The sequence below is a fragment of the Molothrus ater genome, chromosome 7 (assembly GCF_012460135.2).
Source record: "Molothrus ater isolate BHLD 08-10-18 breed brown headed cowbird chromosome 7, BPBGC_Mater_1.1, whole genome shotgun sequence".
NCBI lineage: Eukaryota > Metazoa > Chordata > Aves > Passeriformes > Icteridae > Molothrus > Molothrus ater.
This window is the reverse complement of record NC_050484.2, coordinates 5,524,766-5,544,849: the sequence shown is the minus strand read 5'-3', so window position 1 is coordinate 5,544,849 and position 20,084 is coordinate 5,524,766. Positions and strand designations below refer to the sequence as shown.

At 52.0% G+C, this 20,084-nt stretch overlaps 2 protein-coding genes across 2 annotated transcripts; one reads left to right on the top strand and one right to left on the bottom strand.

Moving 5' to 3' along the window:
* The first annotated feature begins 1,348 nt into the window (after positions 1-1,348).
* On the top strand, positions 1,349-8,776 carry ITGB2 (integrin subunit beta 2). Its single transcript, XM_036386733.2, has 15 exons — positions 1,349-1,440; positions 1,753-1,841; positions 2,143-2,326; positions 2,529-2,699; positions 3,286-3,527; positions 3,862-4,017; positions 4,226-4,321; positions 4,461-4,550; positions 4,729-4,869; positions 5,122-5,306; positions 6,004-6,248; positions 6,483-6,702; positions 6,835-7,049; positions 7,170-7,336; positions 7,636-8,776. Exons 1-15 carry the CDS (start codon positions 1,356-1,358, stop codon positions 7,696-7,698), a joined length of 2,349 nt encoding a protein of 782 aa, XP_036242626.2. The 5' UTR covers positions 1,349-1,355; the 3' UTR covers positions 7,699-8,776.
* Positions 8,777-9,603: 827 nt separating this feature from the next.
* Positions 9,604-19,372, bottom strand: KMO (kynurenine 3-monooxygenase). The gene is made up of 15 exons (XM_036387192.1): positions 19,319-19,372; positions 18,131-18,200; positions 16,910-17,007; positions 15,561-15,650; positions 15,333-15,381; positions 14,671-14,758; positions 13,659-13,824; positions 13,080-13,151; positions 11,694-11,815; positions 11,071-11,218; positions 10,591-10,648; positions 10,397-10,479; positions 10,080-10,181; positions 9,944-10,003; positions 9,604-9,771 (listed from the first exon to the last, which is right to left on the bottom strand). The coding sequence occupies exons 1-15, from the start codon at positions 19,370-19,372 to the stop codon at positions 9,604-9,606; spliced, it is 1,428 nt and encodes a 475-aa protein (XP_036243085.1).
* Between the last annotated feature and the right edge of the window lie 712 nt (positions 19,373-20,084).

The window sequence follows — 20,084 nt, the reverse complement described above, 5'->3', positions numbered from 1 at the left end:
CCTGTAAGCAGGAAACTCTAACCTCCAGCAAAAACGAGGAGCTCACAGAGCTCTATCCCATCACCACTGCACACTTTGGCATGGCAGCAGGAATTAAATGCTTGGAAACACTGGGCAGGTGGAAAAGCAGGAGCTCATTGAGTCCATGGGTTTGGTCCTCACAGCATGTGAGGGAACTTCTGGTTTGTAGCAGAATCGGAGCCTAATTAGGCACATTTGGGGTGTCAGTCACTGAGTTCTACAAGAAACAAAGGCAGAACCCACTTTTCTTTCCTGCAAGCTCAAACTCTGCAGGCAGAATCTGGAGGTGACAGAAATGTGCTGGGCCAGCTAACCAAAGGGCGTGCATGACTCATAGACGGGGACATTGCAGCTGTGACAATAAATTATGCCCTTAAAATCTTAGCGTGGGTGACTGTGGTGGTGGAGAGGAACTTGCAGAGCTTTTTGTCCAGAAGGGCTCTGGCCACCCACCATAGGATGGTCTTGTGCAGATGTGGCAGAGTGAGCTCCCAGGCCACATCACCCTCAGGGTTTGGCTGGGTGACACCAGCACTGCCTCTTGTTGGCTGTGCAGCAATGTGGTGCTGGCTGTGGAGCTCTGCCAGGGGCACTGCATCCAGGGTAGGCAGGGTGGGCTTCCAGATGGCCCCAGCTGTAATCAGTGATGGCCACCACCCTTAGGGTCCTGCCACATCTCAAAATCTATGGCACAGCTGGGCACCAAACCGCACTGTGCAAACATCACCCACTGACCTACCCAGACTTTCTCTCTGCCCTTGGGAGGAGACCAGACATCCTTTCAAGGCTGACCAGTGTCATCCTCAGCTGGGGTGGTGTCCTGGAGAGGCTGATGAGCTAAGACAGCACACACTGATGCCTCAGATGATGCCTCAGAAGGGGATCTGAGCAGCCCTCACGTACAACCTGCCTCAGTGTCTTTTGACAGTTTCTCTTGTTTTCTCATTTCCACATCTCTCTGATCTGTTTATTTGGTGAGCTGACAGGAAGGGGTGATGGCAGGAGCCAAGGAGTGGTTCTTGTCTTACTCAGGGCAGCTATCAGAGCTATTTTGAAACTGATGACCTGGTTTTCAGACACTGTGTCTAGTATTGCTACAAAGCGCAATGTCTGTTGTTCCTTTTACTTTTTTATTCCTCTTTTTTTCTTTTAACAAATTCCTCTTTTCTGACTTCCCCATGTTCCATGTTGCAAGGCCATTACATGGTCAGGGTTTGCTCTGCTGGGAAAGGTGTGACACGTGACAGTGTTAATGAATGTGATCTCAACTCAGGTTGCCCAGAGAGAAACTGTGGCTGCCCCATCCCTGGGGCACATCCCAGGTGGTCACAGGGATGCTTTTTGTCCTGCAGAAAATGCCTCGTGACTGCTGCCTCCAGCTGCCAGCAGTGACCTGGGTGCTGCTGCTGGTGACAACAGGTGAGCCTGACCTGCTTCCTTCCAGCACCTTTCATGGGCAGTGAAAGAGTGGGGGGGATCCAAAATGCTGCCCGACAGCAGGGGGAACACAGCATTGAGAGGTGTGCAAAGGCCATGTCCTTCCACTTCCTGGGATCTGGAGTTAACACCAGCCAGCCCAGCTGAAGGACAGCAAGGCAGCTGAGGGCCCTTCAGAGCCCCCAGCATTGGTTTGAGAGGCAGGGCAGGCTCAGGCCAGCATGGGTGCCCAGTGTTGGTGTCTGAGCACCCCCAGCTGCCCCCCACACCAACTCTGTCTTCTTGCCTTTCCAGCCTTTGCCATGGAGTGCCCCAAGATCAAGGTGGGGACGTGCAAGGACTGCATTCAGTCTGGTCCTGGCTGTGCCTGGTGCAAGAAGCTGGTAGGTCCTGTAGCCTGTCTAGTTGTCACCCCCCCAGCAGTCAGCTACAGGCATCAAGCCAGTCACCCTGCCTGCCTGGCTCTTCCTGACTTCATTGTGGGAGTGTTTCATGTCCTGAATGGAGGATGGGGCCAGGAGGGATCCAACAGCCATGACCTTTCTCCATAAATACCCATCAATGGTTCTCTTTTCTCCATCAATGCCCTGGAAACCTGGTTTGGGGACCAGGTAATCTTGTAAGGTGCCTGTTCACCCCCTGCTCCTCTGATTTCTCTTTCCCTGCTGGTGTTGTCACACACAGGATTTCACCAAAGCTGGCGAGCCTGACTCCATCCGCTGTGACACCATTGAGCAGCTGAAGCAGAGGGGGTGCCCAGGCAGTGAGATTGAGTTTCCAGGCAATGAGATCAGAAAAACACAGGACAAGCCCTTAAGCAGTGAAACACAGCTGACTCCACAGGAGGTGCACCTGAAGCTGAGGATAGGTAAGCTCTGCCTGGAGTTCCCAACACCCTTCTTCTTGTGGCCTGCCAGCAATGCCCTTCCACTCATCCCCAGACTCACCTGAGACACAGCAGCATGTTGCAGCCTGCATTTCCACCCCTTTTCTGCCAAGAGAGAGGAGGGGTGGGTGATGGCACAAGCTGGCCCAGCTCCGCAGCTGATGCCGCTGTCCCTGTCCCTCAGGCCAGCCTGCTGTGTTTGAGGTGAAGTTTCGCCGTGCCATGGGGTATCCCATTGATCTCTACTACCTCATGGACCTCTCCTACTCCATGCTGGATGACCTGGAGAACGTGAAGAAGCTGGGAGGGGAGCTGCTCAGGGCTCTGGAGAGCACCACCCCTTCTCGGCGCATTGGTGAGCGTGGTGGTGTTCGCAGGGGTCCCAGGATGAGGGAAGAGACGAGAATGTTGACTCCATGTTTCAGAAAGCTTGATTTATTATTTTATGATATATGTTGTATTAAAACTATACTAAAATTATACTAAAAAATAGAAGAAAGGATTTCATCAGAAGGTTAGGTAAGAATAGAAAAAGAATGATAACAAAGGCTTGTGACTGACTGAGACAGTCCGGACAGCTGGACTGTGATTGGCCATTAATTAAAAACAACTACATGAGACCAATCACAGATCCACCTGTTACATTCTACAGCAGCAGATCATTATTGTTTACATTCTGTTTCTGAGGCTTCTCAGCTTCTCAGGAGAAAAAATTTTAAGGAAAGGATTTTTCCTAAAACATGTCTGTGACAGGTGAGCCTGTCTTCAGCCTGGCACATCTGTTTGGGAAGAGCTGCAGAGCTGGAGGAGGATGTGGGAAGTGGACAGCAGGTGTCCTCTGCCAGGCTGAAGAGTTTGGGGGCAAGGGACATGGGCACATACACAGGGGCCAGCAGATTGCCCTGTGCCCTGTCCCTGAAACTGTAGTCTGGCTGCCCTAGGGTTTGGCTCCTTTGTGGACAAGACGGTGCTGCCATTCGTGAACACGCACCCCGAGAAGCTGCAGAACCCCTGCCCCAATAAGGACACCAAGTGCCAGCCTCCCTTCGCCTTCAAGCACATCCTGTCGCTGACGGACAACGCCCAGCAGTTTGAGAGTGAAGTGGGCAAGCAGTTCATCTCAGGGAACCTGGATGCCCCAGAGGGAGGGCTGGATGCCATGATGCAGGCAGCAGTGTGCGGGGTGAGTCCTGCACCCGCCCTGCTGCCAGCAGCTGTGCTCAGGCAGGAGGGCTGCTGCCCACACACATCCTGGAGAGGCTGCTTTTCCCCCTCTCCACGTGGGCTCGTGAAGCCCATCCTGCCTAAGTTCTAATCTGGCAACAGGGCAGGTCACTCTGGCGAGTACAAGAGAGCAGCTTACCCCAGAGCCTCCTAACCCTGATCTCCCTTAACCCACCTTCCTCCTGCCCCCTGCCCCACGCTGTGGCTGGCACAAGAGTTTGGAAAGCGTGCCCATCGGCACTGTCCTGCCAGCCTTGCTCAGGGACAGGGGCCACTCTCTGTGCCACTTGCAGGACCAGATTGGCTGGCGCAACGTGACCCGCTTGCTGGTGTTTGCTACTGATGATGGATTCCACTTTGCTGGGGATGGCAAGCTTGCAGGCATCCTGACCCCCAACGATGGCAAGTGCCACTTGGAGGACAACATGTACAAAAGGAGCAATGAGTTTGTAAGTACCTGGGGTCTGTTCAGCATCTCCAGCACCCCCCACCTCCCTCCCCCAGGCACAAAAGACAATATTATGTAAAATAGCCTGTTACAGACAGAGACCAAAACATCACCTCAATCACCATAAGTTGTGCTGCCATACCAGAAGTGTCTACTCTTCTGCTGGTGAGGGAGGTTGTGCTGAGTTTGATATCCTTCTCCCCATTCAGGACTACCCATCTGTTGGCCATCTGGTCCAGAAACTTGCCGAAAACAACATTCAGCCCATTTTTGCTGTCACCAGTAGGGTGGTGGATGTTTACAAGGTGAGAATATGTCAGATGGTCCAGGTGCCTCCATCCCCTTCCCAGGAGAACAGACACAGCTCTGTGTGTGTCTCTGGTGCTGTCTCCTGCTCTGCTGTCATGTGTTAGGAAGTGCCCACCTCTTTGCTCTCCACTGCAGAAACTCAGTGAGATGATCCCAAAGTCAGCAGTGGGGGAGCTGAACAAGGACTCCAGCAACATCATTGAACTCATCCAAGTGGCCTACAATGTAAGTGCTGGAGTTCCCACCTCTCCAATGACATCACCTGCATTTCCAGAACCACCCCAGGCAGCTGAGATCCTGACCTGTGGTGCTCTCTGGCTCTTCTTCCTGACCTGCAACCCCATACCCTCTTGGTTTGGTCTGCTTTTGGACTGATGGCACTTTCTCCACCATTTTTCCAAAGAACCTCTCCTCGCGGATCATCTTGGACCATTCCACCTTGCTGGACACTCTGGATGTCAAATATGACTCCAAATGCAAAAATGACAAGGACTCCATGGATGAAGCAAGAGGCAAATGTGACAATGTCAAGATCAATGAAGAGGTATGCTCTCCTGTACCAGGAACACTCCACAGCTTGCACAGCTTCTGTTGCCCATCCTGTTTAAAGACAGGAACCCTGGTTGCTCTTCCAGGCTTTTTGTTTATATTAATTAATTGCTAAGAGTGTCCAAAATGCTATGGGATGCGGGAGATCCTCCTTTGTTCTGGGTGTGCATGTCCTCAGCCTAGGGCCAATACCACACTCTGACAGCTGGACATCTGGCCCTCCCCTGTCCTACTCTGCACTTTCTAGGTCACCTTCAAAGTGAAGGTCACAGCCAAGGCGTGCATTCCAAACTATTCCTTCACCATCCGGCCGCTGGGCTTCACAGACACCATCACTGTCCACGTGGCCAGCAACTGCGACTGCCACTGCAACGACAAGACTGACCCAGCTGCTTGCAATGGGCAAGGCAGCATCGAATGTGGGATCTGCAGGTACATGCTGTCCACCCAAAACACGATTTCAAATGCTGCCAGAGCTGGGGAATTGCTGGGTGAGGGATCTTGGGCCAAGCCAGGGCTGGGCTCTGTAGCTTTGTACAAATTTTTTTTTGTTCAGAGAGGTGGATTTGTGCGTTCCCCTTGGAACTGTCCCCTGTGTATCAGAGGCAGGGACACAATGAGCTGATTCTTCTGCTGGTGGAGGTTATGCTGTTTTCCTGAGGGCCTCAATCCCTCCAGCTATCCAGCCATCCATCCCAGTATCAAATCATCCACCAATCCACCCACTGAGCAGACAGAGATTTCTGTAGAAATCTCTCAAAATCCCATTTCTTGGCTGCATCTCACAAGGGTCTTTAAGTGTAATTATTGCTTCATGGCCTCTCAGTGACAAGGAGAGGAAAAGACTGGGTTTCCTCAGGAAATACTCACATCTCCTTGGCAAGGGCTTGGAAATTATAAACATAACAATAACTTCTGGGCATTTATTTGGTGTTGTGAATATGACTGGTAGAAAAGCAGCATTTCTGAGGTTTGCTTCCCTGCTCCAGCATGGAGTTAGCACCAACATGCTGTCATTTTTTTTGGTGAGGCTGTCCCAGATTTGCCACAGGGGTAGCAAAGGAGAGGTCTGGGCCCTGTGCATGCCTCATGCCACTGACCCAAGCTTGCTCCTCTCCTGTGATGGCAGCTGCAACCCAAGGTACACAGGGAAGAACTGCGAGTGCGACACCAAAGGGAAGAGCAGCAAGGAGCTGGAGAGCAGCTGCCGCAGGGACAACAGCTCGGTGATCTGCTCGGGGCAGGGGGACTGCGTGTGCGGGCAGTGCGTGTGCCACACCAGCGACGTGCCTGGCAAGTACATCTACGGCACCTTCTGCCAGTGTGACAACATGAACTGCGAGTTCTTCAACGGCTCCCTCTGCGGCGGCCCAGGTGATGCCCCTGGGACGGCTTCTCCACTGCTTAGAAGAATTCAGTGCCCAGGGAGATGTGGCCTTTTTGTGCCTTCACCCCTGGGTTATGGAGCTGCTGGGTCCCACCACACCATCCTGTAGGACCTCCTTGAGGGTGGTGTGGTGAGGGCAGGGTGGGTGATGCTCTCCAAGCATGGGCAGAGGGAGGGTGGCCTGGCTGTCTGCAGGATCTGAAAGATCTCTTCCTCTGCAGCACGTGGGAAATGCGACTGCGGGGCGTGCAAGTGCCAGCCTGGGTATGAGGGCAGTGCCTGCCAGTGCCAGCAATCCACGGAGAACTGCCTCAACACCCGCAGACACGTGTGCAGCCTCCGTGGGACCTGCCTCTGCAACCGCTGCCAGTGCACGGGAGGGTACCAGCCCCCCTTCTGCCAGGAGTGCCCAGGCTGCCCTTCTCCCTGTGGCAGATACATGTGAGTGATGGGCACAGGGGCAGCGGGGATCCCCAGTATCCCAGGGATGCACAGGCAGGGCCCAAAATGCCCAAATCCAGGTGAGAGGCTCTCTGCCCCTGCAGATGTGAGCTGCAGCTGCTTGTTTTGCAGCTCCTGTGTGGAGTGCAAGTTCTTCGGCAGCGGCCCCTTTGAGAAGAACTGCTCCCAGGCCTGTCCCAACATCCACCTGTCCACAAACTCAACAGAGGAGAGGACAAATGATAGGAAATGCAGGGAAAAGGATTCCCAGAACTGCTGGATGTCCTTCCATATGGTCCAGGAGGATGGTGATGAGATTTATACGATCATCGTTGATCCTGAGAGAGGTATCCCATCCCTGCTCCTCCTGCCCTGCCACAGGCAGGCTGCCAACCCTGCCATGGCAGCCTCGCTGCTTCACCGGGGGCTGCAGCCTGACACTGTCTGTCTGTCTGTCTGTCCCTCAGAGTGCCCACAGCCTCCCAACGTCCCACTGATCGTGGGTGGCACCATTGCTGGCGTGCTCCTCTTTGGCATTCTGGTCCTGGTCATCTGGCGCTTCCTGATGGAGCTGCTTGACCGCCGGGAATACCGCCGGTTTGAGAAGGAGAGGCTTAAAGCCAAGTGGAATGATGTAAGAGAGCCCATCCGTGCCAGTGGGGGGTTCTGGGGTGCCCAGATCCACTGGGGAGGGGACAGAAGGAGGGGACATCCTTTCCAGAGACAGCCATGTAGACCTGAGCCCTCCCCACTGCTCGTTTTTCAGCCCAGCTGGATTTTGCCATTTAGGGGCCTAAATATCCTATGGATAAATATCCTACAGCCTAAATATCCTTCTTCCAATGCTGTCTGTGCTGTTGGCATTGGGATGGGTGGGATGGGTAATGTTTTGCTGGAAAGCCCAACACAAGCCTCTCTCTTCTCTCCCTCCAGGCTGATAATCCCCTCTTCAAGAGTGCCACCACCACTGTCGTCAACCCCAGGTTTAATGAATGAGGCAATACTTGGCAGCACTGGGATGCACTGTTAAATACGGAAATGCCAAGCTAAGGAAAGCTCAAACTAAGGAATTCCTAAACTAAGTCTCCTATCCCTTCTTCTTTATCCTCATGGTTTCATCCCTTCTCCAAGAGGCCCCCGTCATGTCAAGTGCTCACTGAGGGACTGCACCCATACCAGCCTCCTGGCCCACTGCTTGATGATTGTGTTAGTGGAGCTGGTAGAGGGAAACACCACAGGAATATGCAGTGGCTCCTGTCCCATCTCTTGATGCTAACTTTGCTTTCTGGCAGCAGTCTTGGACACAGAGCCTCAAAGCCAGCTGAGAGCACAGAGTGCTTCCAGCTTTGATTTTGAGCTGGGATTTCAATACTGCCACCTCTCTTCTGCTGCAGCAGAATCTGCCTCCAGGATCTGCTCCATGCCTTCCCCTGCTGCATTGGTCTCCACCACTATGCAATGTTTTCCAGAGAACTCACTGCTGAGTAGGACATAAGGGGTCCAAGCAGCTGCTCTAGAGGCTGCAGTGATATGATGGGCCCTGAGGGCTAGTCAGCACCTCTACCTTGTCATGAAGAGCAGCTGGATAACGTGCACTGGATCTTTTTCCCAAATCACCAACTGCTTCATGACATCACTCAAATCTACCTCAGGCAAGGTTCTGCCTGGGCTTCTGCATGCTTGGCCTAATTCCGTCATGCCTTGAAGTCCCCTGCATTGTAAGGAGCCACTGATTGATCTATGAAACTTGATCTGTGATCTATGAGCACCTGGAAGATGAAGGTTGCAGGTCAGCCATAGCTTCTTCCACACCATCTTTGTCAGCATGTCAGACATACCAGGAGCCAGCTGTGCAAAACACCTGGAAGTACCCAGAGCATCTCCAGCTCAGCACGTATCCAACCACACACAGCAGCCAGTTGTTCTTACATTGTGGGTCATTCCTATGAAATGATGGTGCAATTCCTTATTTGCTTTAAGTTTGGGATTCATTTGCAAAGACTTGTATTGTGTTGCATCTTTGTTTGCTCTCTGAAGCAGTTTAATGTGAATAAAGATTAATATGTAAATCAAATACATCTGTCCTGCTAAGATTAAGGTGCAAGGGCAGCAGCTAAAGCATTCTTTGGAGAAACTACAGTCACACCTTGTCATTGCTGACACTGTTTTCCATAAAAACAGTGCCTGGGAAAGATCCCAGCTAGAGAAGCAAACTGTTTTCTACACAATTTGCCATCTATGCCATGAATGGTGCTCCCTTTGCAAACCAAAACTGACTCTCTGAATATTGCAGAACAGTGTTTGTCCTGCCTGTGTGCTGGCAGCTGTACATAGACCACCTCAAATGAGATTGGCAGTGCTACATCAGATCAGGGGTCAATTTGGGCCATTTTATTGTTCTTAAGCAGTGACTGTGAGGGTCTAGGGCAAGGTAAGAAGAAAGAAAGTGTGTCTTCCTAGTACTATCCCAGGCTGCAGCTACTTTTGACCTCAGGACCCTCAAAATGTTGTCTTGTTTTTGCTAAGAGCAGGCTGGGGCACACCAGTGAGGTCACAGAATCATGAGATCATTAAGGCTGGGAAAAAACTTTGAGATGATTGACCATCTAACCACTACCCCAGCACTGCCAGGTCCAACACTAAACCATAATCTCTAAGTCCCACGTCTACACACCACATCCCTGAAGGCCAGGCTGCCAAGGTTACACACCTGAGCCCCTGGAGAGGCTTTCTGGGCACTTGGCCTGACAGACTCCTCTCAGCTGGGAAAGGGAGAAAGGCCAAACTGCTTCCAGGGGGCTGCAGGAGCTGCCAAACCACATCCCAAGAGAAACGAAATCACCCAGCTGAGCCAACAGTCCGTGCCTTTGTTTTTATTACAACAAGCAGCTCCCCATACATTTAATCCACTCTTGTGCCAAAGGGAAGACTTCCAAAGTTCTTCAGATAATGGGACCAGCCCCACAAGTCTTCCAAGCAGAAGTTCAGGTTCCGTGCCAGACGCTTTATCAGCAGGTAGGTGCCACCCAGCCCTGCTGCCCCCACAACAAACAGCCCTCGATTAATTACCTGCAAGTGCAAAGAGAAACCCCAACATCGTCACAGGCTGGCCCCTACCCTGCAGCACCAAGCAAAGTCATCTCACCTGAGAACATCCCACCACCAAAGCTGAGCAGTGCTGGTGTGCAGGATGTTCCCAAGGCTCGTGGCGTGGGGAGGGTGGGCGCCACCCCTGACCAACCTTTGTCTGCCATTTCCAGCGCTGAAGGGCCTCGTGGTAGCGAATTCTGGTGAAGGTCACCTGGGAGGGGGGGCAGGAGAATGTCACCAGCCCAAAGCCAGGCAGGAGGAGCTCACAGAAGTGGGGACTGGCTTACCATGGTGTACAGTGGGACGATGGTGGAAGGCATGAGGGCGTGCAGGAAGTTGTCTACGCGCTTGCGGAAGATGAACCACGTGGAATTGACGTGCTCGCGCATCTGCAACAGAGCGGCCGTCACCCCTGTGCAACGGGCTTTGCCAGAGCTCCCTGTGCTTTGCCAGCTCTCCCACTGTCCTGGAGGGGATGCAGTGCCTCCTCAGCCCCAGTGACATTCCCAAGGAGCTCTGAGGCTAAAGCCTGCCAGGGTGAGTGCCCAGCAGAGGCCCTGCCTGCTGCGTGCCTCCTGAGAGCTCTGCTGTGGGGCTCACCTACCTCTACATAATTGTACATGGCTAAATCTGAAATTGCATGGTCATCTGGCACCCTCAGTCTGGAGAACTCAGGGAGGCAGGCAGCTGGGAGAAGAAAGAAACAGTTGACAGGCAGCTCCCTGCAGGGCACCCAGCTGCCCTCAGGTGCAGAGGGATGTTCCTCTGCTCCCTCACGTCCCCAGCCACATCACTTACCAAGGTCATTGTGGAACTGGTCCATTAATTCATCAAAGACCAGACAATCTTCAAAGCCCTGGGAGGAATATTAGGGGGTTAACAGGCATAAAGAGGACCCATATATTCAGGAGAAGTGCTCTCATGGATGCTTAGCTGGTGTAGCTCTTTGGTCCCACTGACCACAGCTTCAGACCAGGAGTTTTACTCCAGGCCCCTCTGACAGGGGTCTTGAGAGAAATCGAGGGACTTGCCCTTCCCAGCTGCCTGGACCCCCCTTCCATATTGTCCTCTGTCCATGGGAAGGTGGCATCACCACCCTGTCCCCTGTCCTTCCCAGGAGGACATCCTGACGGGAGCTCAGCCCTGCCAGTGCCGAGGACATGAGGCTGTGGGACAGGCCAGCCCATGAACTCTACAGAGTTAAACACTAAAACCAGGCATTTGTGGGTGAAAGAAGTGGGATCCCCACCAAGAGGGACAGGCCAGCCATGAACTTACTGCATTCATGCCCTGTCCATAGAAGGGCACAACAGCATGAGCAGCATCTCCCATCAGCACGCACCGGGAGGAGAGGTTGTAGGAGGAGCACTTCACAGAGATCATGGCCTGGGCTGGCAGCAAAAAGTAATCGTGCTTCAGCTCTTGCCTTCAGGTAAAACAACAGATTTTGGTGTGTGGGACCACGAGAGAGAAGAGCAAGCTGTGCCACAGCCAAGCTGAGGAAGCCAGGCCACAGACACTGTCAGCTCTGGTGTGCAATCCCCAAGCCTGTGCACTAGGCTGTTTGTGCTGGGAAAAATGTGGAAGTCAGCTTCCCCCCTGTGGACCAGACATTTTGTCTGCAGGTTTTAAGTTCTGCACATAATTAAATTAAATCAATAATTTGGTTATTGACATCTCGGTTCTCTTATTGCGAGCAGTGGTAGATGTTGGTCAACGTGGGAAGGACATACCAGAAAATATCTGAGTTTCTCAGTTAATATGAAGTCCTGGGATAATTCATTTTAAGAGGAAAGGAAACTGCCTAGCCCAGCTGAGACTGTTGATATCATCCAAGAAAAAGCCCATCCCATAATAGATACCTGTGTTGATGGGTGAAAAGGGGAGATGGGAGCACTTACTCTCCGATGAGGGGAATGGCATCTGGGAAGTAGGTCTGGAAAAACCCCAGCACTTGCTCGCCTGTTGTGAGCTTCTCAAACTCCTCAAAGGGCATGAAGAGCGTGCAGGTGAAGGACTTGTCCTGCCAGCCAGGAAAGAGGGTCAGTCAGAAGCCCAGAGAGCAGAGAGAAAACCTGAAGCAGCAGCTCAGTGCCCAGCCTGCCACCTGGCAATCACAGTGAGCCCCTGGCACAGCAAGGGATGAATGTCTGGCCACCCCTTTCTCATGCTGGGCAGGCACAGGGGAGGCAGAAACAGTGTGTGACCGGGCCTGGCTCACTGTCCTGATGCTCCTGGTATGTAGCTTACAGCATCCAGCTGCAGAGTGCTGCTTTCTGGGGGTCTGGTTGGGCTCAGGTGTGTGGGCAGAGAGAGGTGCCACAGGTACCTACCCAGCACTGTGAGGCAGGACTGGCTCTGAGCACCCTGCCCTGCACCTTCTCAGGCTGTGGTCAGCCTGGCACAGGCTGGGTGTCCCTCCTGGCTCTTCCCTGGGTCTGTGCCAGTATGTGCCCTGGTGGCCAAGAATGCCAGTGGCACCTGGCTTGTGTGAGAAACTGTGGCCAGCAGGAGCAGGGAGGTGATTCTGCCCCTGTACTCAGCACTGGGGAGGCCACACCTCGAGTACTGTGTCCAGTTCTGGACCCCTCGGTTTAGGAAGGACATTGAGGTGCTGGAGCATGTCCAGAGAAGGACAACAGAGCTGGTGAAGGGGCTGGAGCACAAGTCCTGTGAGGAGCAGCTGAGGGAGATGGGGGTATTTAGCCTGGAGAAAAGGAGGCTCAGGTGGAAACCTCATCACTCTCTACAACATTCTGGAGACCTTATCACTTTCTACAACATTCTGGAGACCTCATCACTCTCTACAACACTCTGGAGACCTCATCACTCTCTACAACACTCTGGAGACCTTATCACTCTCTACAACACTGACAGGGAGATGTAGCCAGGTGTGGGTCAGGCTCTGCTGCCAGGTAACGAGGGACAAGATGAGAGGAGACAGTGTTAAACTGCACAAGGGGAGGTTTAGAGTGGGCATTAGGAAGAATTTCTTCACGGAAAGGGTGATCAGACATTGGAATGGGCCTGCCCAGGGAGCTGGTGGAGTCACTGTCCCTGCAGGTTTTTAAGGAAAGACTGGATGTGGCACTCAGTGCCATGGTCTGGCTGATGAGGGGGTATTAGGTCATGGTTGGACTCTGTGATCTCAGAGGTCTTTTCCAATCTAATTGATTCTGTGTTTTGGTTATCCTGTGACTGCTGACCCTCCCAGTCCCTGCCACCACAGCCGTTCATCCCCACCAGCCCCATGCTGTGCCCCAGGAGAGCATGGCCTGGGTTAGCACCATGTTGGGCAGTGCAATCATCATGAAGGTGTTCCTCGGCCAGATGTGGAGGTAGTTTGGTTCCATGGCAAACTGCAAGAGAAAGAAAATTGCCTTGTATCCTTGACCTGCCCTGCTCAGCTGCCCCAGCCCAGGCTCTGGCTCCCCTGCACCCCAGCACAACAGTTCCCATGGGAAGACACAACAACTACAGGGCCCCTTTCTGGTCCCTGATGCTTCAGGGAGACACAGGGCAAGGGAAAGAGGAAAGAGCAAGAAATACAGGCAAAAATCGGATGCTTTGCAGTTGCTGATGTCCTCATAGACATGTTCCCATACCTCCAGGACCTCTCAGAGCCAGAGTTAATCCCATCATGCCAGGAAAGGCTCTCTGGGATTTTTGCATGCAGGTACCAACATTGCCACCACTTTTGGAAGAGGAAGAGATCCCTGCCTTATCTTAGGAAAGGTTTAATCCCCTGCCTGAACCCCAGGTGAGAAATTAACTCTTCCAAAGCTGTTGCAGCAGAGCCACAGTGAGAAGGGGGTGAGATATCCAGCCTGTGAAGGTTGTAGCACCGCTGGGACAGGCACACTCACATCTCCATCCTTGGGAGGGATGGTCAGCTCCATGTAGCCATGAGGAATGTACTCATGGCTGTAGTTGAAGCGCGTTTGCCTCATGAACTGTTTCCTGACTGTTGAGAAGGCTCCATCACACCCCACAATGAGGTCATAGGTCACTTCCAAGGTCTGCTGGTCAGATCTGAAAGCAGGAAAGCACCTTGGATCAATCTTCTCCTTAAGGCCCCTTCCCACCCTAAGCATTCCATGATTCTGTGGTTAATCCTCCTGTAACTCCAGGCCAGCTCAGCACCACTGTGCCCAGAGGATCTGCCTTTTGCTAAATGTATTAATTAAATAAATTAATTAAAATGTATTAACAGTCTTCTAGGATGGGGGGAAGATTGGCTCTCACTGTCTGGGAAGCACAGCTTTAGGATGAATAATTATCCTCTAGTTTATCCAAAGCATAACTCTGCCAGGTCTACTCAGCAATGCACTTTGGGGATAATGCTGCTGTTTTGCAGAGCCTGCAGCACCTGCCAGGAGGATGGGGGGCAGGACCAGAACTTCTGTGAAAGACTGTGAAACAAGGTCATGGAACCTCAGAGTGGTTTGGGTTTGCAGGGACCTTAAAGCTCAGCCCATTCCAGCCCCTGCCATGGGCAGAGACACAGCACCAGGCTGCTCAGAGCTTCATCCAGCCTGGCCTGGAACGCTCCCAGGGATGGGACATCAGCAGTTACCCACCCTCCCTGATGAGCAATCTGTCCCTGAGCCCAGTGCTATGGATACTGGTACATTTATCCCCTGCACAGGTCAGGAAGTGTGTGCCTGCTGCCAGCCTTAGGGGCTTAGGGAATTGCTTAAACCTTCCTCATCTCCCTATGAATGCTGCCTTGATGTCTCTCCTTTCCAAAGCTGGCACAAGGTTTTGCCTGCACAGTAGTTTCAAAACTGAGATTGCTCAATTGTTTGAGGTTTTATGAATGATTAAGCAGAAACTAACTGACCACAGTGCTTGATCCCACGCTTGTCCAGGGATTACCTTTTAATGGATAATGTCCCCAACTCTGCATTGCACCCGAGGAGCTTGTGTCCAAAGAACAGTTTTGTGTTGGAGTACTTCTCAGCAGCTGTGAAAAGAAAACACAACTAAATGTAGAGGGGTTTACTGTGACTGCAAAAAATATTTCCAAGAGATCCCTAAATTATAGGGACTTTTGCCATTACAGCAAATTATTTGCATGTTGCATGAGGGCCAGCAGGCAGGGCACACTGGGACTGGTCAACCATGGTATAAACTACTTGAAAAATGCAAGGAATCCTGCAAGGATCTTTTTCTTCCCCACAGTGACATGAGTCATTGACTGCTTTCCACCATCACTGTTCAGGATGGGATGAGGTGCCTGCAGTCAGTGGGGAATTTGCATAAATTTGGTCTGGTCTGATTTGCCATAGAGCTCCAATTTTTATTTGTTTCTGTACAATCAGGGGTTATGGAAAATGCCCAAATCCATGACATGGCCGAGGAGGTGTCTCCTGCTCAGCTGGGAACCAGCACAGGTTTTCCTCTGCTTGTTCAGGTTTGGACTTTCTGAGATCTGGTTAAGGGAGCTTGGGGCTCAAAGTCTTCTAGTCACAGGGCAAACCCTACATCCCCAGCAAAAAGTGTATTAGAAGAATTTGCAAACAGAAGTGACAACCTACCTGTCAGCAGCTCTTTGTTTAAGTTTGCTCTGTCCACAGAGAGAATGTACTGCAAGGCAAACAAGCAGAAAGCTTTGCTGAAGGACACTCTGCATGGCCAGACAGGAAACCATCCCCTTCCCTCATTCTCTCCAGCCTCTCCCACATCCATGAGCCCCACACTGTCCATGACACAGAGACACAAATGCTAACAAAGTCCTCTTGTGCTCTGCAAAGCAGCTCCAGTACCTGGTCCTTCTTCCCATAAGGGATGGAGTATTTTTTCCCTGAAGGTGTGTGTATCCTCCTTGCCCTCATGGGAATGCCCTTGGCCACAATCTGAAACAGAAGGGAACAAAACTCAAACTTCTGGCCAAAACTGTGGCTTTTTTAGTGCAAATTACAAAGCATTATCCCCTCCCCCAAGCACTGAACTCCAGGGAGAATGGGGAAGCTCTTTCCTCACACATTTTCAAATCACCAGGGAAAACTTGAGCAGGGTTGTCATGTCAATTTACTACACTTTATTGAGATTACTTACAAGCTCATGCTCATGAAAATCAGAGGGAAATTGTTTTTGGATAGAGGGGACATGAAAAATCCCAGAGTGCTGGACAGGGCAGGGGATGAAAGCCAAATGACACCCTGGGACTGGGATGTGTGTTGTCAAAGCCTGGGCTCCTCTGCAGGGACCCAGGGAGCAGGAGATCCCACCAGTGCCAGCAGCTGGATGTTAAATGGCAGCCAGTACCCTGCAGAAGAATGCTGGGCTCCCAGCCAAGCGTGCTGGGCAGAGAGCAGTGTGGATGGATTTCAGGGGTCAGCCCAAAGATCAAGGTTTTCTGGGAAAATACAAATCTGGGCATGCCAGTGGGGAAAACAGCTGCCTTTATTGCATCCTGCTGTATTGCATCAGCTCTTTTGGGAGTCCATCTACTCCTGCCCTGCTTGCCCTCTGCTCCAGGAGGGAGGTAAACACTGGAAGGAGCTTGGTGTCCCAGGGATGCCAGCAGCAGAGCCCAGCTGCAGGGGTGGGCAGGATCCTGCTGGCAGATGTGCTGTGAAGCAGGGGAGGGCGAGACAGAGTAGAAATTCTCCAGAGTAGAAATCCATTTTGATTTAGGTGGAATGTACATCTTTGAGTTAGAAAACATAGCTATGTAACCTGTGCAAAAGCCTAGGCTCAGAGAAACTGCTCCAGTGAAGGACAGAGATAAGAGAGGAGAGACAGAAAGTGATAAAGAGAGACAGAGACTGCTGTGGGAGCAGGTCAACCTGACCTAGGAATTCTTTCTGATAAAGAAGAACTAGAGGCAAATGTCACACGAAATTCATAAAAATGAATATGTATGAACCTATTGTGAAATTGTATGCATGTGTATTTGAGAGGGGGATAAAAAGGGACCTGAAGTTCTCAGAAGTATGCATGCCATGCCTTTTAAGGAGAGTAATCTCCACATTAGGTGCTGTAATAAACATACCGGCTTTACAACTTTCCCAAAGTTGTAGAGTTTTTAGTTATCTCCACAAAACAAGAGCCAGACTGCAGTGGAAGAGGGACAAGAAAGGACAGGGAGCAAGAGAAGGTGGCAGAGTACCTGCTCCTCCATGCCCACGGCTCGCAGGGCTTGGCGTCCCCGGTGGGACAGGGCCAGGTTGATGCTCCTGCCCCGGGCAAAGCTGGACACTCGGATATCTGCAGGGGAGAGACACGGAGCCACTGACAGCACAGCCTGCTGGGGGGCAACACCTCCCAAACCAACAGCAGCAACAGCAGCAGGGCTAGGGGGAGCCCTGCCTGGACACTCCGGGCCACCTCCCAGCCTGGAAGGAGCAGCAGCTCCACTCCAGCCAAGGGAATGCTGGATTCTGACAGCGCCCCATGTGCCAGAGGGGTGCTGATAGCACTGAGAGCCATTGACATGAAGAGCCATCCCCCCTCTAAATGGAGCAGGCTGAGCAATGGATGCCTGCCAGGTTCTGCTGGGGCCCACAGACTGATGCTTTTTGGGACATTGGCAGGTCACCTTCTTTGTGGCTGATCAGATGGAAATGTCTGGGCATTGGCTTGTTCCAAGCTGCCTCATTTAGACTTGCTGGGCTGTCTGGCCAGTGCAGGGGGTACAGCCTCTCCATCCCAGCATGTGTATCAGTGTAAGCAAAGGGCCAAAAACTGGAGCAGGGCAGTAGGATCCATCCAGAAGGCAGGTAAGAGCAATCAGAGGCTTTTTGAAGCTGTGGAGCTTCTGGCAACGTTAAGCTGTGCAGCAGAACTGCCTGTTCTGAGGTCTATCAGGGCAGGAAGAGTTGCCACAGAGTGTCAGGCATGGCTCCTCCCTCCCTTCACTGCACACTTGAGTTATTTCCATGCTATTATTCCCACCTGCCAGTTGGCTTGCCACCTCTGCCCAGGTCTTTTTTGTCTGCCAGCTGACAGACACTGAAGATGAACACTTTCTCTGCCTTTGAGCCAGCGGCTTGGCTCTAAATCCTAATTTCTCTTTTGTGGTGCCTTGTGGACCTGGAGGCTCCATCTCTTCACCTGACCCAGCACTGTACTATAATGCTTTCTGCAGAGACCAGGCTTCAAAGGTGAGGATTTGAATCAGTGTTTAAGCCAAGAACATAAAAAGGGCATCATTTCAGCAGCTAAAGAGGGGGTTCCCTCCACACAAGATGAACTTCAAAATAAGTGCTCCTCTCCACCACAGGAGCTAAAGGGGACAGAGAAAAGAATACCCCCAAACTGCCACTCTCAGCTTTCATTATTTTCTTACAGTTTCAGTGAGCTCACACAGTAATGATCAGGCTGACCTTACCTTCCCTGGCTTCATAAACATCAACATGGAAACCTCTTCTAGCCAAGAAACAGGCATTTAATGCACCCACCTGCAAGACAAGGATCAGGAAGGGTGGATGAAGTATCTCAGAGGTCACTGCTGAGATGCACCAAAGGAAAGAAGTGATCAGGGGATGCAGCTCAGCATAGACAGGGAGGCCCTTTGACCAAGAACCTCAGGAGACCTTTCACTGAAGAGCGGTCCTCTGCCAGCCCTGTGTGTTTGCAGAGTCTCCAAGGCAAAAACCACCGCTCAAAACTCTTTTTATAAAGTCATACCAAGCTCAGGCTTGTTTACACACAGCAACTGAATGCAGCAGGGCTCACCTCTTCAGCCAGAGACAGCAGGAGCTGGTGTAGGCAAGCTCCAGCTCCTCTCTGGACTGTGTTTACCTTCCTCACCAGTATTCAGGGCATAGCAGCATCCCCTTGGGAACACAGTGAGGGAGAACACTACAGATATGTCCTGTTCGTAATTTAAACTATTTTTAAAATTTAATTTCCATATGAATTGTTGTCAGCACTACAGCCTCTTCTGTCATCACTCATTCTTTTCCAAGAAGCTAATGGCCAAAAAGTCAAGAGAGAGATGGAGGTGCTGCAATGCCCTCAGCTGTCATAGAATCACAGACTCATGGAATGGTTTGGGTTGGAAAGGATGCTAAAGACCATCTTGTCACAACCCCCTGCCATGGGCAGGGACACCTTCCACCAGGCCAGCTTACTCAGGGCCCCATCCAGCCTGGCCTTTAGTGCCTTTACTTGCCTCTCTGCAAGTAGCAGTGGATGAAAACCATTCCCAAACAAAAGTGGGCACGGGAAGGTGTTTCCTCTCAGCCTGACATTTACTGGTGTCAGTTCTTGCCAAGCATTTCACATTAGAGCTTTGGTTACAGCCAAAATCAGCCAAGGGACAGGGGAACCTGGCAGCCCAAACAAGGACTGGAGTTTGGTGTACCTGGGCACCACTGCTCCAGCCACCCCCAAACCCTTCACCCAAGAAAAGAACAGGAGCCTCCCACAGCAGGAGCTCCATCAACCCCTCCTCAACACCCCATCATCTGACAGAGGAATGACTTTAAGAAAAGCATTCACCCCCACATTCAGGCAGTGTTTTCACAGCCCCAGCTCCCCAGCAAACATGCAGCAGCTAAAAGGCATTTCCTACCAGACCACCACCAACAACAGCAACTCTTTTCCCTCGTGGGTCCCAGGGCTCCATGCTGGCTCAGCCCCTGGGTCTCAGCTCCCTGCTCTGTCTCCGATCCCTCTGCTTCTCCCCAGCCCCACTGCCCTTGCCAGCGGGGAGGGGTAGGGAAGGAATGTGGGTGGCTGAGTCATGCCTGGGCTCGTCTCCCCCCAATTCACATTAAAGTTTAACTCCCAGCCCAGGGACTGCCAGGGAGTCAGCCTGGCTGAGCCTGGGGCGTTGAGATGGCAGCGTGGTGTTATTCAGTCGGGCTCCTTTGGAAATTGCAGAGCAGTCCTGCAGTCTCCAGGAACACACACAGAGCAGGAGGAGAACTTCCATTGGCCAGGCTTTTGCTGGTTCTTCACTGGGATACAACTGCAGAAGCAGTGGTGGGGCAATGTGGAGTGACTTCTGGAACCTCTCCTGAGGGTGGGATGTGAGCCACGCTGCTTTCCCAGGAACCTCATCCCATCTTTGAGGGCATCTCTCATCCAAGGAGGCTGTGTGTGTGTGGCTCAGGGTTTTGGGGTGTGATGCTTAGGAGAGGGTCCATGCCTGCTCTGCAGAAGCTTTCCAGGGCTTAGACAGGGCTGTGAGGAGCCATCTCTGCAGGCATCATTTCACATGGAAATGCTCTGCTGAGCCAGTGCTGCCCACAGTAAACATTGCAAAGGGAGGAGCCAATTAGAGCCAAATACAATAATTAAACAGCAGACAGTGAAACTGCAGATATTTGTATCAC

What these genes read in the sequence shown, in the direction of transcription:
- KMO (XM_036387192.1), bottom strand. Translation starts at nt 19,372, where the DNA reads ATGGAGCCCTGGGACCCACGAGGGAAAAGAGTTGCTGTTGTTGGTGGT. An exon ending in GGGACATTATCCATTAAAAG is followed by an intron (nt 13,825 to 14,670) that starts GTAATCCCTGGA and finishes TCCTGCTTTCAG; the next exon opens with ATCTGACCAGCAGACCTTGG. An exon ending in TCCCTCCCAAGGATGGAGAT is followed by an intron (nt 13,152 to 13,658) that starts GTGAGTGTGCCT and finishes TTTCTCTTGCAG; the next exon opens with TTTGCCATGGAACCAAACTA.
- ITGB2 (XM_036386733.2), top strand. Translation starts at nt 1,356, where the DNA reads ATGCTTTTTGTCCTGCAGAAAATGCCTCGTGACTGCTGCCTCCAGCTG. An exon ending in CACCCCTTCTCGGCGCATTG is followed by an intron (nt 2,700 to 3,285) that starts GTGAGCGTGGTG and finishes TGGCTGCCCTAG; the next exon opens with GGTTTGGCTCCTTTGTGGAC. An exon ending in TCATCCAAGTGGCCTACAAT is followed by an intron (nt 4,551 to 4,728) that starts GTAAGTGCTGGA and finishes ATTTTTCCAAAG; the next exon opens with AACCTCTCCTCGCGGATCAT.